The 20,448-nt window shown below is 45.1% G+C and overlaps 1 protein-coding gene across 1 annotated transcript in view; it reads left to right on the top strand.

Moving 5' to 3' along the window:
• Positions 1 to 20,448, top strand: part of LOC121925994 (IgGFc-binding protein-like) — a 118,606-nt gene that overhangs the window by 91,171 nt on the left and 6,987 nt on the right. The window contains exon 13 of the mRNA XM_042458549.1: positions 1,917 to 2,030. Within this exon, the coding sequence (XP_042314483.1) occupies positions 1,917 to 2,030 (114 nt within the window). The remainder of the gene's footprint in view (positions 1 to 1,916; positions 2,031 to 20,448) is intronic.

The following is a 20,448-nucleotide window of genomic DNA, read 5'->3' as shown; positions in this document are numbered from 1 at the left end:
AGGAGGGGAACCCATAGAGAATCCTCATAGGTTCTTGCTTTTCCTCCGCTATAAAACACTGGTCTTCTTTTGTTAACACTTATGTCTGCATCTGCACTGCAGGATTAATGCAGTTTGACACCACTTTACCTGCTATGGTTTCATCCTTTGGAATCCTACGATATGTTGTATGTTGTGAGCTGTATTAAACTACCTTAATTCTATGGCGCAGATGCAAACCATATTATCATTGCTGCACTTATGTTCTCATTGTGCTCTGCCCAGGCAGGACAGGTATTTGGATCAATTTTTCAACTAAATTTTCTTGACTTATACATGAGTGTATTCAGTAATTAACTTACAGAATGCCTGGCTTCTAGCATGAAAGGAGACAGAGGTCCCAAAGTATCTCCTGATGGCTGTACTGTTCTTTCCTCCAGGTCCACCTTCCAATGACTATACAGTTTTGTCCTCTACCATGCCTCCATTTTCAACCAGTTCATTAACTTCAGAGGTGACATCCACACCTCTAACAACAACCACTCCATTCATAGGTGAGTCATTTTCGTTGGCCATGGTGAGGTAGCTCATAGCTTTGACTGGCAGATGAAACCAGAAGATGTCTGGTCTCAAAGTGCTCAATTGAAGGATATATATTTTAAGCACTAAAAAGCCCAACACATTTTGCCATGCATATGCTCTCCAAGGCCTTCTTCAGAGGCTATTTGAAATTCAGCTTTAGCAGTTCAGCAGTGCAGACTGACACCACTTCAACTGCCATGGCTCAATGTTATTGAATTCTGAGATTCATAATTTTGCGAGATATTTAGCCTTTTCTGGCAGAGAGCTCTGGTAAACCATCAAACTACAAATCCGTGGGATGGAGCTGTGGCAGTTAAAATGGTGTCTAACTGCATTAATTCTGTAGTGCTTCAGCAGCCCCAAAAAATTCTCAAACCACTTAGTGAACAGAGAGAAACTCTTGCAAAAATTACTGGCTCCTTTTTAGCCACTAAATAGTTTGAGAGTGAGACTTTCAGCTCCAGAAATTTCAAATAGCTGCTGCAAAAGGCCTTGGAGAGGAACACATACTGGCTGAAGTACACTGGGTTTTTGTACTGACAATTCCATTCATCAGTTGAGAATCCTGAGACATTTTCCTAGTTTCTTTTGTGGGTTTTATTGGGTGTTCCTACTTTTTGCTTCCATAGCTTTGGCTGGTCAGAGCAGAATCCTAAGAGTTCAGGATCAAATCCATATTGTCCAGCAGCCTGGTTCTCACAAGTGATGGATGTGATAAATAGACTCTGCTTTTAGCATAGAATTTCTCCACCAGATTTTCCTCTTCTTCTTTGTCTCCCTCTGTCTCTCAGACTGTGTGACAGCTGGTCAAAATGCTGTTTGTAACCACTTTAACTGCCTGGGCTCAGTCCTACAGAATCCTGGGATTTGTAGTTTGGTGAAGCGTAGAACGCTAAAGGCCTTATAAAACTACAAATCCCAGGATTCCATAGGATGGAGCTACAGCATTTAAAGTAGTGTCAAACAACATTATTTCTTCGGTGTAGAGGCACCTGAAGTCACTCTTGGGAATGAGGAATTCCTGTTTTCCCAATCAATCATTTCCCCTGCAATCACAGCTAGCATTCAAGGTTTCTTTCTTCCGTGGAAATGTGCTGCAGACCAGCACTCAATGGGCCATGGACCAGAACAGGTCCACATACCACCACTTTCAGTGGCACAGGGTGAACATATAAGAGAGAGAGCTGGCGACTGAAGGTGAAACTGTCATGCATAATTAACTTATGGAATGCTCACGTTCCTTCTCAAGAAAATGCTTTGGGCTGCAAGGGGGTGATGAAACTGAAGATATACAAAGTCTCAGATATATAAGATATAAAAAGATTGCTGATCTTTGCAACTGCTCTGTCCCCCAGGCCCGCATCCTCCGACCGATGGCACCTCTAAGTCTTCTCCAATGCCCCAGGCTTCAACCAGTTCCTTGCCTTCAGAGCCAACATCCTCAGCAGTGGCTGATCCTCCTTTCACAGGTGAATCCCTTTGGTTGTGGTATGTTGAGCTAGCTTACAACTTTGGTTTGGCTGGAGTGGAATCAAAAGGTTGCAGGATCACATCTATCTTGTTCCACATCCTAGACGCAGAAGATACTTTTAAGCAACCCCCAAATGTGTCAAAAGGCATCGGGCCAGCCTTCTTGTGTTGGCAAAGTCCAAACAATATTTGGACTTTTATGCTGTCCTAACTGGAGCTTCTAAGTAAAACATGGCAAATAATCTCTCCTAAGTATCTGTTTTGGGATATGGACTCTTCTCTCTTATCGTTCTCTCTGTATCAACTATCCACTAAGCCACACTGTCAAGGGGCTTCCGCTTAGACCACGTCAACTCTTCCCTGAAACAGATGATCCCACTGAGCTAGCTACTCAAGTAAGTATAAGCAGAGGACTTTTGATCACATGAGCTATAAAAGCAGAATTGCAAACAGGATAAAATTATCTTGGCCAGTAACTTATTGCAATGATAGCATTTTTTAATGAGATTTTAATGTTTTGTGAGCCACTTAAGGTCCCTCCGAGGGAGAAAGGCCCGGCAATATAATGAATTAAAACAAATAAATAAATATAGTGCACCTTTCATTTCTTGACCGGGAAAAGCCCCATCATGGCCTCAATCTTGCATGATTACATGAATGCTTCATGCAATAAGTCCTTCTGCTGCAGTTTTCTGCGTTTCAGGCACCAGGAGGCCTTAGTGACATGATTTGCACGCCTGGCGGTCCGCGGCGGCTCGGGTCCTTTGGGCGTTGCAATTGGGCGGCCAACACCTGTGCGGCTGGAGGTACGGCGGGGCTGGGGGGGGTCTGGGTGGTAGGGGGGGGGGTGGGGGGCACGGGTCGTTTGCAGGCGTCTTTTGCGTGTTGGAAGAAGGCATTTGGTGCCACAAGGGCACAGAGTGCTGGATGGGTGTGGAATTTATTTTTTATTATGTGAAGTCAAAGACTTTCATGGGCTGGTATCCGAGTTGTTTGTGGTTTTTTGGCTATCTGGCCATGTGGGTGTCTGTGGGCTGGGGTCTGGCTAAGTGGTAGGGGGTGTTTCTCTCTTTCGTGGGCGTCTGTGTGTCGAGGTGTCTCTCTGTGGGGCGGTCCACAGTATGCGGGTGAAACATCAGGAAGAACTCGTCTAGAACATTTGGGGGTGGCAACATAGCCCAAAAATCACAAAAACTATGTTATTTAGGTATTTATGTATTCAAGGGGATTTGTAATCCCAGCATTGTGTTGCGCGCGACCCGGCGCGGGCCGCGCGCTGCCGTCGGCCACTGTGTCAACAGAGATTTGTGTTGGGCGTGCTCGTTGTTCCTTTCTTGGTGACCCGTGTAGCAGTGAGTACGGGGTAGTAGGGGGTCGTTGAGTGACGAGTAAAGCGGAGTATAGTAATAAAATGTCACGTTGAGAAAGAGGCGGCACGTATTTGAGTTTGCTAGGTAAAGTACTGGGCAGACTAACAAAAGTGGACAAAGGACGGGAGGCCATTATGTAGGTGGGTTAGGACAGACATGCTCCTTTTGGCGGGTTGGTGGGTCTGGTGGATAAAAGGTGGAGTCCCTCCATTTTATAAGAGCTAAAGAAACAACAGGCCTTTCGCCTGTCTGCCTTTCTCACCAGTTCTGACTGGTAGATCATGAGGAGATTAGACCACAGGACACAAACCCATCTGATGTATGAGTAAGATTAGGAAAATGTACTAGTAAGGGACAAAGGCCCCTCATTCCCCACTTACTGAAAAGATTAGAATCTGATCCGGCTCTGTGCCGCGATGCCAAATCGATTCCAAAAGATCGCTCATCCGCATATGAATGGGACCTTTGTGAATCACTGTTTTTTGGCATAGACCTTCATCCCATTTGTTGGCACCTGCTCCCCCGGTCTGGCCTTGGCCCCTCCCTGGCCTTACACTCCCTCCCCTGTCCTGCCCATGGCCCCTCCATGCTTGCCGTTGGCTCATTCCCCGGTTGGGTCTGAGGCTGAGAGAATGTGGCTTGCCAAGGGAGATGGGTGGCTGAGGAGGAGGAGGAGGCACCCTGGAGGGCAGAGATGGCACCACACCACCGGCTCTCCCAGACCTCCCTCCATCCATCCCTCACCTGACTCACCACTAAGGAGAGGAGGAGGAGGGAGGGAGGAGGCAAGGCCGGGTGTGAGGAGCACAGACACCAGGAATGGAGTGGGAGGGGGGAGGAGGAGGATTAGGGAGAGGACTGTTTTTTAAAAAAACTAATCACAAAATCGCTAGAATGACTTAGCCAGCTACTTGTTTCTACAAGTAGGTGCTTTGTACAATCTATCACTTTTGCAGCTTAGTTTATTTATTTTTTTAAAGGGCCCAAAAGTGGCCTGGCGGTGTGTGTGACCTTTGGGGATGGATGACCACCCACCCATGCCATTTGTCCCTCCCCTTTTAAAAAATTTATTTGATCTGGCGTTCCCACTGTTAGAAATCCTGTCAGAATCGATTTTTGCCAAAAGAACCACCAAAATTGGTTACCAAATACCTGGTCTTTTGGCATTTGCCCCGTGTTTTTTCCACTGCAATCGATCACAAGGGATTGGGATCCTTTTCCCAGTGGGAACTAGGGGCACATACATCAATTTCAGGATTCGTGACTTTTCTCTGCCCTTAGTTTCCTTGTTTGGCTGAATAAAATTGATTAACTGAATGAATTTGGTTCCGTAACTTTACTTTGTTTGTGCCTGGAGGCCAATTGGTCCTTCAGTAGATACGGTATATCCTTTTTCATAAAACGCTTTACTTAGAATAAAGATTTTCTTTAAGGTACTCTGCCTTTCTCTGCATCTCTTTCTTATGTGCCTTGCCTTGGCCCATCTTCCCTAGGTTGGCAAGTGAAATACCAGTAAAATTCCCTAGCATTGTCCTAATGCATTGCTAAGGTGGGATAAAATAATCATGGGTGGTGGAAAGCGAGTTCTTCAGATAAAAGAGTGGTCTCAAGGGGTCCCATCCAGCTCAGCAGGAGAGGAGGGGAACCCATAGAGAATCCCAACCTCATGGTGCTTGCTTCCTCCGCTATAAAACACTGTCTTCTTTTGTAACACTTATGTCTGCATCTTGCACTGCAGGAATTAAAGCAGTTTGACCCACTTTACCTGCCATGGTTCATCCTTGAAATCCTAGGATGTGGTATATGTCGCGAGCTGTATCAAACTACATTAATTCTATGAGGCAGAATGCAAAACCATGTTATCATTGCTGCACTTATGTTTCTCAATGTGCTCTGCCCAGGCAGGACAGGTATTTGGGATCATTTTTTCAACTAAATTTTCTATACTTTACACGAGTAATTCAGTAATTAAACTTACAGAATGCCTTGGTTGGGGGAAATGCAAGGGTTCTAGCATGAAAAGGAGACAAAGATCCCAAAATATCTCCTGATGGGCCTGTACTGTTCTTTCCTCCAGGTCCACCTTCCAATGACTATACAGTTGTAAGTGCTCAACTGAAGGATATATATTTTAAGCACTAAAAAGTCCACACATTTTGCCATGCATATGCTCAACAAGACCTTCTTCAGAGACTGTTTGAAATTCAACTTTAGCAGTGAACAGAGAGAAACTCTGCAAAAATTTCCTGGCCCTTTTTAGCCACTAAATGGTTTGAGAGTGAGACTTTCAGCCCAGAAACCTCTGAAGTTAAATTTCAAATAGCTGCTGCAAAAGGGCCTTGGAGAGGAACACATATTGGCTGAAGTACACTGGATTTTGTACTGACAAAAACCATCTGTCAAGTTGAGTAACCTGAGACATTTTCCTAGTTTCTTCTGTTCAATTTTATTGGGTGTTTCTCATTTTTTGCTTCATAGCTTGGCTAAGAGTTCGGATCAAATACATATTGTCCAGAGCCTGGTTCTTACAAGTAATGGATGTGATAATTAGACTCTGCTTTTAGCACACAGAATTTCTCCACCAGATTTTCTCTTCCTCTTCTTCTCTGTCTCCCTCTGTCTCTCAGGCTGTGTGACGGTGGTCAAGGACCTCTTCAGAGCCAAAATCAACTGCTTCCCATGGAACCTCTCCTTCTTTAGAAGCAGCTCCTTCCAGTAAGCACAGCATGCTTAATGTTGTAATAGGGCTTCCACCCAAAATCATCAGAGGCTTGATGAAGAAGGGAGTAGGAGAGAGTGCATAATCATGAGTGGAATTCTCCACAACATGCTGAGATTATGGCCAACTTGCTGATTCAGGGATGTCAGTAGGGGGTGTGTGGTGTGTGGGGGGGGGGGTTACACAGACCGCACCAGGTGACACTCAGAGGGGAACAACACCCAGTGCACTGGGGGAAAGGGCTGCCTTCTGGTATGGAGTGTACTGCCACGCCTTTCCATTGGTAGATTGAAACTTCCCAGAAAACTAAAGGTTCTGGGATGGATCTGGTCCATCTGCCCCAGGACGCAGCAAGGGAGACCAGCTGGGACACTGATGGCACACTATAGGGGAACTCCTGGAGGCCTCTCCCATCACCTTAAGGCACCTGGACCCCTTTGGGCATTGTGAATGAATCATGTGAACAAGGCAGGTAGACAAGAACAGCCGGGACATAAACGAAGTCCCATCGGGTGTTTCTGATCCACCAGCCATAGGTGGCAGGAAACCGGCCTTTCGCTTTCTTCCACAGTGACCCTGATGTACCTATGTGGGACTATTGGCTGGAGGGTGGTGCTAGACAGCCCGAAAGTGACAGCATGAGTTTACCACACTGAGGTGACACCAACCTAATAATGCTATGCACTGACACCAGTTGTTCCAGAGTTAAATGGTCAAAATGCCCCCCTGTGTTATCTGGTCAAAAGATAGTAGTGTGGTGCTAGGTAACTGGGATAACAATTGCACTAATAAATTGCAGAATACCAGGTTCCTGATGGAAATAAGGATGGTGGGGTGCCAGTATTGTTAAGGAGCAAGAGGTCTCAGTAGTAGCTATTTAGTGTTGTACTGTTCCTTTCCCAAGGCTCCCTCCTTTAAATGGACCACACAAACTGCAACTTCTCAGTGCCCGCGGCACCACCAGTTCATTGCCTTCAGTAACGGCAAATCCAGGCCTCCAACCAAATCAAGGCTCTTCCACCACCCATGTGAGATGCTTTGGCTGGACACAATTTCCACTGACTTACAGCTTTCTCCTGTAATAGGCAGATGCCAAAGCTGCAGAGAATAAGAATGTTGTGGTTCCTGTTTGAAAGTGATTTGCACAAGTGTTGTTGTGAAAGGTCTTCAGGGTGTAGAAGACAGCAATGGCAAGAGTAATCATGTGCCAGGGCAGTTGAGTGGTCAAGAAGTTCTTCAAGATTGCTGGAAAATGTACCAATGTGTTACAGTGTGCTATATAGTGCCTCACATAACCCCATGTTAACTAAGTGCAGAATTTGTTGCAGTTTTCCAGCAAGAAGCATTTGATTTTAAACAAGTTCGATTCCTTATTCTTCCTTCACTGTATTTACGTACCACTTACTACTCTGCACCCCCGAAAAAAGAGACTGTAAGACCAGCAAGCATTCACTCTACTGTGGCCTTTCATCTCCAATGCAGAGGCAATGGGCAAGATCCTACATAGCATATGTAATGAAAACATCTCATATAGAAGTGTGCATCAGTTTATGAATAAACACCTTATGTTGAATTGCAACATTGGCCACTGAATTTGCAACTGAGTGAGAACACCTTGATGAATAAAAAATGCACAGCTGAAGGTGTACTATACCCACCAATTTTCAGCAGAGACAAAGTGATAAACATTGGCCAAGAATGTGCTGCTCCATACACAGCTTGTAATTTTTAACGTTAATGTGATCCCGCTTTTATCCATTGGGAGTAGGCGAGGAAGATAGAAATAAAATTATTATTTATTATTATTATTATTTATTATTATTATTATTATTATATTATATTGCTTCTGTGACCTTAAAGTGAAATATGGATGTTCAACATCAGACAAAAATTGTCCAATCCACACTTTCATAGGGAAACTCATGCTGATATTAGCCTGATTAATAATATAATATAATAATAATAATAATAATAATAATAATAATACAGTTTTATTTATACCTCTCATCTCTCCCACGGATGTCGGCAAGATTGCAGCAAGCAAATTTAAAGACACTTAGTACACTTTACAATCAATACAACAATAAAATGACTACACTGATTTACCAAGAATTCCTATTAGTTTCGTAAAAATTACAATTCATCATGTAACCAAAATCTAGAGTCCAAGAAGAGCATATTATTATTAATTATTATTATATTAACCTTTATTTATGAAGCGCTGTAAATTTACACAGCGTCTGTACATGCAATCTTTTTAGTGTAACGGTTCCTGCCCTCAGGCTTACATCTAAAAGGACATGACACAGAAGGAGAAGGGAGTGGTGACAGGAAAGGGTAAGAGGTACCAGCAGTTCCTCTCTACCCTCCGAGGCCTAGAGCAAGGCAGATGGACCGGAGGAGGGCTTGGCTTCAAAATGGAAGGTTAAACATTATCCAGGGAAAATACATACTCACAAGTTAGGATAATACATATACGAGTAACATAGCAGTACAGGAAATGGATCGATAAACAGTCCAACAACAGAACATCAGATAGTAGAGCGACATTATGCGTGCCTGGGAAGGCTTCTCGGAATAGGATGGTTTTCAACTCGTTTTGAAGCAGTCATCATCAACCTTTTATATGGAAATTACAGTGATAAGCCACCAGAAGAGATCCGTTTGTGTGTCTTCTTAAAGGCCTCTAAGGTATAATGAGACAGATCTCTTTGGTAGGTCATCCATAATCTTGGCTGCGGCAGTGAATGCCTTATGTGAAGTTGTCATTAACCTGGTATCATAATATCTAGTAAGAACTTCCCAGATGTTTCTAAGAGTGTGGGGGCAGAATTATGGGAGGGAAAGCGCTCCTGCAAGTAACTGGGGCCCGAGCCAGTAGGGCTTTTGAAGGTAATAGCCAACACCTTGTATTGCACCCAGAAGCTAATTGGCAGCCATTGAAAGATTCAGTATTGGCATTATAGCTCAAAACCTAGAGTTCCAGTGACCCAATCTGGCTGCTGGCATTTTGAACCAATTGAGCTTCTGAATTTGGTACATGGGTAGCCCCAAGTGAGCGCATTGCAGAAATCTAACCGAGAGATTACCGTGCAAGTATACTGCAAAGTCCTTTCGGTCCAGGTAGGGGACGCAGTGGCATATCAACCGAAGCTTGATAACCAAGCACTCCTGGCTGTCGCATATCTATTTGGGATGTCAATTGTAAGGTGGATCCAGGAGTATTCCCAAACTGCGAACCTCGTCCTGTAGGAGTGTGACCCGATCCAAGACTGGGTGACAAACTCCATCCCTGGGACTTGGGGTACCTATTCGAGTACCTCCATTTTCCTCTAAATTCAGTCTGAGTGTTTTTTCCCTCATCCAGCCCAATACTGACTCAGAGACAGGCATCCAGAGAAGGATGCCATCCCTAGTCACGAAGCAGTTTTGGAGACATTAGAGAAATAGATTTGGGTTGTCATCAGCGTACTGATGACACCATGCCCACATGTCTCAGGATGATCTTCCCAGTGGTTTCATATAAATGTTAAACAGCATGGGGTACAGAATGGCACCTGAGGGATGTCAGATGTCAGCTCTCTCTTGGAAGAGCAGCTGTCCCCCAGCATCACCATCTGGAATCTTGCCCGAGAGGTAGGAATGGAACCACTGAGCGCTCAGTGCCCCCAATACCTACCCCTCAGGGCATCCAGGAAAGGATTACTATGGTCTATGGTATCAAATGCACTGAGATGTCCAAGAGCACCAGCAGGATCAACACTTCCCCTGTCTGTAAGAGACTTACATGATTCGGCAAGTATGTATTGGGGTCAAGTTTGTAGATATGAAAATAATCCAGAAGGCAGATTAGAAACATGCTGAGTCAACTAACCTATGCCAAGTTTAAATGGTCCCATGGTTATTACAGGTTGGTATCCCTTATCTCAAATGCTAGGACAGAGATGCTTTGGGCATTTTGGATTGTTAATGTTATTTTTGATCTCTTCATATTATATATAGAGATATATATGTGTGTGTGTGTGTGTGTGTGGTGTGGTAGTATAGATATTATATAGAGAGAGAGAGAGAGAGAGAATCATCCAATTTTCATAAACATGAAATTCATGTAAGGTTTCATGTATACCGTCATACACATAGACCTGAAGATAAATTTTATACATTATTTAAATAATTTTTGTCTATGAAAACTTTGTGTACACATTGGACCATCAGAAAGCAAAGGTATCATTATGAAAAAAGTTTTGGTTTTTTTTTGGAATATTTCAGATTTCAAAATTCTGGATAAGGGAGAGTCAAGCTGTACCAAAAATGTGGAATTATCTGAACATTTCAAATGGAGTTAATATTTTGTTTTTGGCAGTTAGTAAAAACTTCATGAGTATAAAAATTTCAAACATGATGGAATATTTGATATAACCTGTAGTGCAGTGTGTGCCTTTCATTCCGTGGTTTCTAACCTTTATCTTCCCTTAGCTTATGTAAATCCAGGGACTGAATGGCTTAAACCTGGTGGAAGGGGCCCTTTTCATGTCTTGGTTTCTGATTTCTGTTTTCCTAAGCATCAGGGCCCATACACTTTTCTGGCAGCTTTGGTGGCAACTCTGTTTATGCCCATGGACTGTCATTACTCATGCCTTCTTCTTCTGCCCTTTGCAGGAGTCGTACACCTGCAGTGCTCAGGGGACCCTCATTACACCACATTCGATGGCCAGGTCCACCATTTTCTGGGCAACTGCACCTACACCCGTCTCAGGTCTGCACCAACAACCGCAGGCGTGTCAGGCATTTCCATGTTTCCACCACCACGGCACCGGGTGTTTCAATGACAGCCGTGTTTATGTCAAATCAGTTTGCATGTGGAAGGTCTATGGGGAGTGCGTGATTTTTCTCTGTGAAGAAACTGGAATGGTTGTGAGGTAAGGAAAACTGATTGTCTATCCTGGCTTTCATAGTGATTGCTAAAAGATGTGACAGCCTGAAAGTTTTTGCAGGCAGAGGGCTGTTAGTCTATGGCTATGTAAACAATCGCATAGCTTAAAAAAATTGTTTGTGGATGTCACACGAGAGCAAACCCTTTATAGTGGATCAACTAAAGCCATCTTTAAAAAAACCTCTAGTAAAGGAGAGTCTGAACATCATCTGAGGGCCCTGTCTTTAGCTCGCGAATCATAAGTGAAGGTGTTTCGTAAGGTGCTTTAGTTTCAGAATTTACTGTCCAAACTGAAGAATTTCTATCGCTTTCAGAACCTTGTCCTTGGACAATCATGAAGGTTCTGCCATGGGGGGTGAAAAAAAAATACTTACTGAATCCGTAGGCAGATGTTTTTGTGTAGCTCTTGGAGAATGTTGAGGTTCAAGTGGTGCAAAATCAAGTGGGGTGTAACCAGTTAAGGGAAGGGCAAATGAAGGACTTTGCGCTCCAACTAAAAATTCGGAGCTAATGAAATTGTCTTTTGGTCCTGAAATTTCTAGCACTGCAGAAAATAGCAAAAAAATAATCTCAATCTGGAAACCCGGCTACTTATTGTATTCACTTTGCCTTTTGCCATTTTTTCTTTTGATGCCTAAACTCTACTTCTAATGTGTTCAAAACTGAAGCGTAAGTTACTGCCATCTAGAAAACTGGCAGGCCAAGGGGAAATTTTCTTGGGTGGGCAGCATTCTTATTCAGGGCCATTGCTGTCATCATGGACAAAAATGGATCTTTGGGGCCAATGGCTCAGTCGAGGGCCTGTCCTAGCCATAGTGGGCAAAGAGGGGCGCGCAGTGGGGGGGGGGTTCTGATAAATCATGGCAGTGGGATTTGGGTCGGAGCTGGGCTTTCCAAGGACCAATAAAGGCGGAGTTGTCTTGTGTTTGTTGTGGTATTTGTAGGTCAATAAAAGGAGAAAAAACCTGCCCTTTCAATCAGTTTAAAAAACAACAAGATTGTGGTGCAGGAAGTGGTAGCTACGTCCTTCTTGGAAACAGACTTCAGCCTGGGTGCAGGTTTGATGGAAACCATTATTGGAGGTCTCTGTGGCCACCGTCGTACAAGGGCCAGCTCTGCGGACCTATGTGGGTGATCGTGGATGTTCACCCAAAACCTGTGGGCTAGGAGGGGGGGCAACCACACTTTGGAGGCCCCTTACCTTTGGTTCCCACCTTGCCACCTATTCCAGCATGAATTATAAGATTACCAAACTGGAGAGTCCATCTTATTACCAACTTAGATGCCTTTAAGAAGGCACGTAAGACGGATCTCGTCCAGCGGCTACCCAAAGCGATCTTTATAGAGAGTATTAAAAGGAAATGCTCATCGGATTATGAGGGATGATTAGTGGATTAGTGATGATGGCCTAGCTATTTTATTGTACTAATGTGAGTATTTTATTGACGAAGATTTTTATACTATAGTTTTATTTTTATAGATGTAAATTCGGCCACAATCCACGGGAGAGGCTAGAAATATAAATTATTAGTATTATATTATTAGTATGATTTTATTATTATATCCAAGTGTTAGCCATTTTGGCAAAGCACAATAGCACCCAGATCCATAAAACAGTAATGTGTTTAACAAACTTTGCTGATAAGAGCCAGTGGGAGCTTCAAAGCTTGCATCATGTATTTTTGTGGCATGTACATTCTCCATTTTTGAAACATGGATTGAACAGTTCTAGGACTGATATGTTAGCAAATAAAATAGAAAGAGCTGGACTCCTGCAGAGAGAGAGAGAAAATTGAAGGTGAATCAGGTACATAAGGAAATCCATGGATCATGACGCTACTAGCAAGAGGATTTATGCCAGAGAGTGTAAGTGAAGAGCAACGCCTATATTTCCTAATCAATCCGTGACATTTTCCACCTGCCCAATCCTCTTTCCTCCCCCATTTGCTGTAAGGAAAAAAGAAGGGTGATTTGGAGAGAACAAGGAGACAAGGGCTGCTGCTGCACTGCAGAAAGAATGCAGTTTTGTAACAACCTTATATGCTCAATGCTATAGAATTCTGGGTTTGTAGTTTGGTGGGGCACCAGGCTCTCTGACGGGAAAACGAAAATAGCTTCACAAAACTACAGATCCATAGCCATAGTAAATGGAGCCATGGCAGTTTAAGGTGGTGCCAAGCGTGCTTATTTCCTCTAATGGAAGAATGCACCAGGAGAAACCAAGCAGACAAAACAGTAGTGTGCGAGCAGAACTGAGCTCCCTCTGCATTTAACAATTCCACTTCAAACGTGAGGAAGAAGTTCCTGACATAGAGCTTGTTTGACGAATGGAAGACAACTGCTTGTCCCCCCCCCAAAAGAAAAGAAAAGAGAAAAAGAAGAAAAAGAGGAAAAAACGCCTTGATGTGGTAGAGTCTCCTTCTTTGGAGGTCTTGAAACAGAGGCTGGGATGGCATCTGTCAGGGAGGTGTTTGCTACATGTTTTCCTGCACGCAGGGGATTGGACGGAATGGCCCCTAATGGTCTCTTCCAACTCTATGATTCTATGTGCCTAGCAACGGGCAGGAACTGCTCATTAACAAACCTTAACCAGCCCCAGTGTTAATGTTATTTTATAAAGCAAGAGGCCTGATCCTGGCCAGGAACCGTACAAACTTTTTCTGCTGATTCTTGCCCCACAAAGGTAATTCAATGCAAATCCACAAGATACAACCTAAAGCCAGACGGCAACTGCAGGCAGTTCCACCTCCTGGAGACAGCTGCTGGCCCAGAAAACCTCACGGGGTAGGTGTGCCATGGAGTTCTCTGCCTCAGCCCATTCCTGGAAGAGGATGCCACTGGGTTTTAGGGTTTGCTGGTCCCTCTGACAAGACCTGGACACCCTGAAGAGGACACAGTGTAGATTCTACCCTATCACCGTCCCCACCCTGAGGTGGGACCAAGAGTCAGTGGCATCACTAGCAGGATTCAGGGGGGTGTGAACCGCACAAGGTGTCACTCGAAGGAGGGTGACACCACTTCTCCTCAACACCTGCTTTTTGGGCAGGGAACTGTTGGCATTCTCCGGTCCCTCTTTTAAAACACTAAGAGAGGTTTGAGTGGGGTCAGGAGAAAGGAGAGGCCCAAGTTTCTTGTAAAATTATTTTAAAAATTTAATTTTAAAAAATTAAAAATCATTAAAATATTCTTTGAAAACTTTTCTTTAAAAAGATCAACATTTTCCAATTTTCATTTACCACATGAAACTATATATAATAGAAATACATTTAGCTGTGCATATGATATTGTAATTTAAATTAGAATTTTTAAGTTTGCAAGTTGGTTTATGTCACAACTATTGTGACCACGGAGTGGTGTGGGCTCCTCTTGCTTTAAACGAGGCTGAATGGCCATCTGTCTGGGAGGCTTTGAGTGTGATTTCCGGCAGGGCAGGGGGTTGGACTGGATGGCCCTTGGTCGCTCTTTCCAACTCTAGATTTTATGATTCTATTTCATTACCTCAGTGATAATTAGGAATTATGAGTTATTGGTAAGAGTAGTACGAAAAAATTTACTAGGATGCTCTATGGTTTGTATGGGAGAAGTCAATGGAGAAGGTGGAGTGACACCATAGTTACTGTGCCAGGTGACCCAAACCCATGATGCCACTGGCAAGAGTCACCATCAAATGGTACCTTATAGCAAGGGATGAAGCTCCTGAAAGTCCATTGCTTTCTTCCTTGCATTGGTGCAGATGTTCAACCAACCCCTCAACTTGTGCAAACCAGAGGCTGAGAGAATCCGGAAGATTCTGCTTGTACATGATCACAGATCCAGCAGGTAATATGGTGAACCCAGAAAGTGGTACCTCTCAGAAATTGCCTCTCTACTTCCAAAATGACGAAGGAATGGGAAACGGTCAATTGGATAGAAACAGGAATGGCTACAAGAGCTGGGCTTGGTCCCCTGAATCGCCAGACCTGTGTGAACTTTGGAAAGATCCATTAGCCTGTACTTCACACTCAACCCCCTGGTGGCAGAGCTATTCAGGATCAGAGAGTCCAATGCCTCTGAGTGCATCAGCTTCGGGATGCAATTGTTAGCGCATTCCCTCCTCCCTCCTGTGAAAAGATCCAGTCACAGGTCTGGGGGTTGCCCCCTCAATCTGAGAGACTCTGGCTGTGGAGACTGATGTTGGGTCCTCAGTCCTGATGCCCACCTGCCAAACAAAAAACAAAGACTTGCTGGCTTCCCGAATGAGGCACACCCAACAAAGAGGCCAATCTGTCGGGCTTCCCTGTGGCTGTCACAACAGCAAAACTTGCTGCAAAGCCAGATGAAGGTGGAATGGCCTGGAGCAGTGCGCGCAAAAGAGAGTCCCCCTTTGGGCACATTTTGAGCTATAACAGAAACACTGAGAGAGTCAGAGGTGAAGAAGCAAGCCCCACACAGGACGTAGCGAGGATTTTAAGGAAAGGGGGGGTCCCAAGACTAGTGCCCACCATTATAATGGGGCTTGGGTGCGCGGCGGCAGCAGCACACACCATTCATTTTTCGTAATGGAAGGGGGGGTCCGGACCCCAAGATCCCCCTTTGCTACGTCCCTGCCCCACAACTTTCCTCCCCTTAGGGTGGATCCCCAGCCAAGGAGGGATCTGGACCTGTTTTGTGGTGTCTGTATTGACTTTTGACGCTCCATATTTGGAGACTTTTAAACTGAGTTTGGATGAGCATATTTCAGAAATGCGTTGGTGGTGTATTTCTGCATTGCGGAGGTTGGATTAGATGGCCCTTGTGGTTTACCTGCCATCGCTAAGATTCTGGAATTCTAAGATCTTCTTCTTCTTTCCCCTTTGCACAGGCATCGTCAAGAGTTGCCATCCATTATAGACCCAGCAATTTCTTTGAACTGGGTCTGGACAGCTGCTTCACCAATGGGGCAACAAACCCTTCCCTCTCAATGGACTGCAGGCTGATGCGGAGGCATGCGCCAACGCGGGACTGTGGTTGGAATGGAGGAACACCACTGTGCGTGAGTCATGCCCACTCAGCTGCTTCCATGGTACTAAGGCATTTACTAGTCAGAAAGAGGCACACTGACAAAGCTAGGACTGAGGAAGAGAAGCCTTGTAATTGCGAGATTAAGTCTGAAACAGTTCTGTTTTTAGACTGTAGTCCAATCCCACACCCAAAAGCAAGAGAAGCTGTGGCCCATTTTGCAGGATTATGATTCCCTCCCAAGGAAATATTCTTTGACAATGATCTGGCAGGAGGAACGTCATGGGTGGCAGTTAGAAGCAAAGAGGCTGCAGCTGGAATCCGGGTGATGTCTTATACTTGTGTAAGCTGCCATAACAGAACGGCTGGGAATTTTTGTCAAGTACAGAAAGATCTAATTCAGTTTTCCTAGGTTTTGCAGAGGGAGAGCTGTGTTGTTCTGTCTGACGGCACGTGCAACATTGAGCAGTGGGCATGCATGAAAATTACTTGCTGGTTGGGCATTCGTTCGGTTGCACTTTTGATGCAGTACAAGCCACTGTGTAAGAGGTGTATCACAGGCACTACATGGTACCTCGGGATACAAATACCCAGGTTACGAAATTTCCGGGATAAACGAAAAAATGCCTTGGAAATAAGTGTTCCGGGTTACGAATGTGTTTATCGGGTTACGAAAAAAATTTGGTGCTTTTCGCGCTATTGTGTTACACGGATCGCGGCTTTTCCCCCATTATAGCGCCTATGCATTTTTCGGCTTACAAGGCTTTTCGGTTACGAAAGCGGCCCGCGGAACGAAGTAATTTCGTAATCCGAAGGGAGCAGTGTAATGTAACTATGGGGGCATCTACAATGAAGTTTTGACATCATTGAAGTGCTGTAACTCCATCCTATGGAAATCCTGGATTCGGGAAGTTTTTTCAAGGTTTGTAGCTTGTCTACCCAAGCGTGCTGGGGCCTCAGCCAAAACTGCAAGATCCAGGATTCTGAGGATGGATGGAGGCGTTAAAATGGTGTCAAACTAAGGGTGACAGGACGTGTCTTACTTTTCAACATTCGGTCCAGGAGGAATGCAAAATGTGTCCCAGCAGAGCAATGACTAAGAGGCAGATTCATATTTAGATAGTAGTGTTTTGAGCGTTAGGTGATCATGCCTTACCAATTTCAGTACCTTATCCTCCTTGTAGGTTAGGAACAATCTGGTCCCCGGGTCCCAACGGCATTATTCTACGGTGTAAATGCACCCCTGTAAGCACATGTAGGATCTTGCTCAAAGGGTTGTTCGCTGGCCAAGAGGCGCCTGTAGAAGGCTTTTGAGTGGACGTGCCCCCTCCTCTTGCCTTCTCCCAGCCATCTCCTGCCCTGCAGGAGCCACTATAAGAAAAAAGCTGTGGGCCAACGTTGCACCTCCAGTTGTGTCACCCCCACCTCAATGCCCGCTCCTGCAGCGTTCCTTGCCGTTGGGGGCCTGCCTTCTGTGATGAAGGATTTGTCCTGATGGAGAACAGATGCGTCCGGGAGAGCAGCTGCGGCTGCATCACCCTCCAAGACAGTACTACAAGCAGGTTCTTCACTTGGTCAATTGGGTTGACAGATGAGATGGGTTGTAAGGAATTCCACAGTTTCGTTTCTTTACAGAAAATGGCATCTCCTGACACAGTGGACACCCCATGGAGAAGCTCAGCCTTCATGTTTCATAAATCAATGGTTTTGCCGGGGTGGGCACCTCTTTTGGCATCAAAAATGGCCTTTTGTACCCCAAAGTCAGCTTATGTGCAAAAAAGTACAAGTGGATCCTTGGTATCCACTGGGTTTTGGTTCCAGGACAACCCCCTTCCCCCCATGGATACCAAACCTGTGGATGCGAAGTCGCAAGTGTATACGTGGTCTAGTAAATTGGTGCCCTTATATAAAATGGTGAGAGCACTGGACTAGGTTCTAGAACCACAGTTCAAAATCTAGCTCAGCCATTGAACTCACTGGGGGTCTGGAGCAAGTCACAGCGCTCAGTCCTCAGATAATGGAAATGGTACACACACACCCAAACAAATCTTGCTAAGAAAAACTCAATGATGGTTGCCTTTAGGGGTTCCCATAAGTTCAGAAAATACTGAAAGGCACACAACACAATACAGGAGAGTCTCCCGATTTATCCGAACGTAAACTGGCGGTCCCCATTGGTTGGATAGCCGAAATGTGGATAATACGGAGGGCATAGAAAGCTAGCAATCACTAGAAGAAGCCTTGAATCACTATGAAAAGCTTAGCAATCACTATGAAAAGCTCCGCGCCCCCTTTTTTGGTTTGGGCCCCCCCCCTTGTGGTGTTGGCTGCTGCTTCGCTCACTGACTTGGAGCCCCTTTCCCTGGGGCATGGCAAGGGCCCAAGCCACGCCCACTGACCTATCCGATGTCGATAATCCAGAATGTCAGATTACTGAGAGTCGGATGAATCGAGACCTGCTGTAAATGAGATGGCAAAATCATTGGGATGGGGAGCCTGGAGGGGCCGAAAGTCTGCAAAAACAGCACATTTTGCTTCCCTATGATCTGAGGTTCCAAGGAGGGGCGAAGTGAGAGAGGAAGAAGCGTCGAACCTCCCGTATCTCCCCCTTGTGCAGTTCTGTCCCCTCTCTTTCTGTGACAGCGCGGTGAAAGCTGGTTCTTATCCCGATGAGAGTGCAGTGAGCGTTGCACATGTGAGCATGGTGGCACCATTGAGTGCACGGCCATGGGAAAGGTGGCGTGCTGGAGAAATGCAGTTGGCCAAGAATGGCATGCTTGGCTGCCACACCAGGCCAGTGAGTTTGGGCCTGGAAGGTTGGGAGGGGGCCGGAGATCTCCGGAATAGGAGGATGAAAGGCAGAAGGCATGACAGCGGAACTGTGCAATCCCTGGCCTTTAAAGGAGAGAAAAAGGTGGGAGCCAATACTCCAACACAAAAGCAATAGAAACCTACATTGGTAGGCTTGAAAGATTCCATTGGACGGGTGAAGCTCCTGCCCAACAAGTGAAGAAAGAGGTCCCCAGTGTGGATTCATGGAGCTGTGGGTGACATTCAATCCAATAAAGTGGCCCCCCCCTGGAGACCAGTACGTCATTAGCGTTTGTGCCACTCCAGTGTGGTTTCTCATGCCTGTCACCCTCAGCTCAAGAGGCCAACAGGCCAAGAGGTCCTCTAGGAGTAGACTGGGGCAATATTGAAAGAAAGGCTCGGAACTACTTTCTGCCAGTGGCTGGGTAAACAGGGCATCCAAGAGACTGTCCCAGGTCCACTTGATGTTCTGGTCTACTGGCCTTGTTGTGCCCAGGCATCATTCAGCAATGGGAAAAGGCACCCAGGAGTTTGCCCAGGCATGAACAGTTTCCTGGCTGGCCTCTTTGCCACTACATGCAGGTGGACCAGGACTTTTTTCCAGGACCATCAGTGCTTTGGGGAGTCCAACAACCAGGAAGCAGACATCCTCATCTGAGGTGTCACCCTGGTGTAGTTCCCATACCACCACCACACCACATAGTGATTCCCTGCGGGAGGGAGATTCCTGCTTCCAATCTGAAGAGGGGCCTCCTCCCTAGATTGTTTTTGCCTGAATACTGAGATCTGGCAGAGAGCCTTCCTCTGTGCCCTAGAAGTGCAGGCAGTCAGTACACCATGGAGGTATAATGGATGAAGGGCCGCTCTGGGGTGGCAAACCGCCACTCCCCCCCACTTATGGAAGATCCTCCCATTAGAGGCCTGATTGGCCACCAATGCCAGCCTTCTCTTTGGCATTAAAATGATGTTTATGGACTCGTTGGGGACAAATTTAATAAAGAATATAAATAAAACTTTTTATTTATATCCTCGTTTTATTAAAACATCAAGTGGTTGTCAAAATTTAAAATGAATACAAACAAATTTACCTTTGAGCGTGTTTTTTTAAAACTGTTTTATTCTTTTCAAGCGGTTTTTATTTATTGAGTGTTAGTATGTTTATCCTATTTAAATTAGTCATTGGAATTAATCTGGAAATTGCTTCTGGCAGGGTTGGGTTGTGTGTGTGTGTGTTATGTATAGTAGCTGCCTGGGATCTAGGATAAAAGGGCAGGATAAAAATATTTCAATACATAGTAAATCAGCTAAGAGGCAGCTGAATTACATCTTTGGCCTGTCCTATGCCTCCATCTTTTGACTTCTCTCCCCTCTCTAGCTGCTCAAAGGATTCATTTCCCTTTTTACTGAAGAAGAATCGGGGCTGCTCTGCACTGCAGAAATAAATCCAGGTTGAAACCAACTTTAACCACGTTGGCGCAATTTATGGGAACCCTGGGATTTGGAGTTTGGGTTGTGGTATCAGAGCTGCTCTGTGGCTAAATGTCCCTCGCAAACTAAAATTTCCTCCAGATTTCTACATGAGGACCATGGCAGTGGTACCACCTGGA

The sequence above is a fragment of the Sceloporus undulatus genome, chromosome 3, assembly GCF_019175285.1.
Source record: "Sceloporus undulatus isolate JIND9_A2432 ecotype Alabama chromosome 3, SceUnd_v1.1, whole genome shotgun sequence".
Classification (NCBI taxonomy): Eukaryota; Metazoa; Chordata; class Lepidosauria; order Squamata; family Phrynosomatidae; genus Sceloporus; species Sceloporus undulatus.
This window is presented reverse-complemented; position numbering and strand designations above follow the sequence as displayed.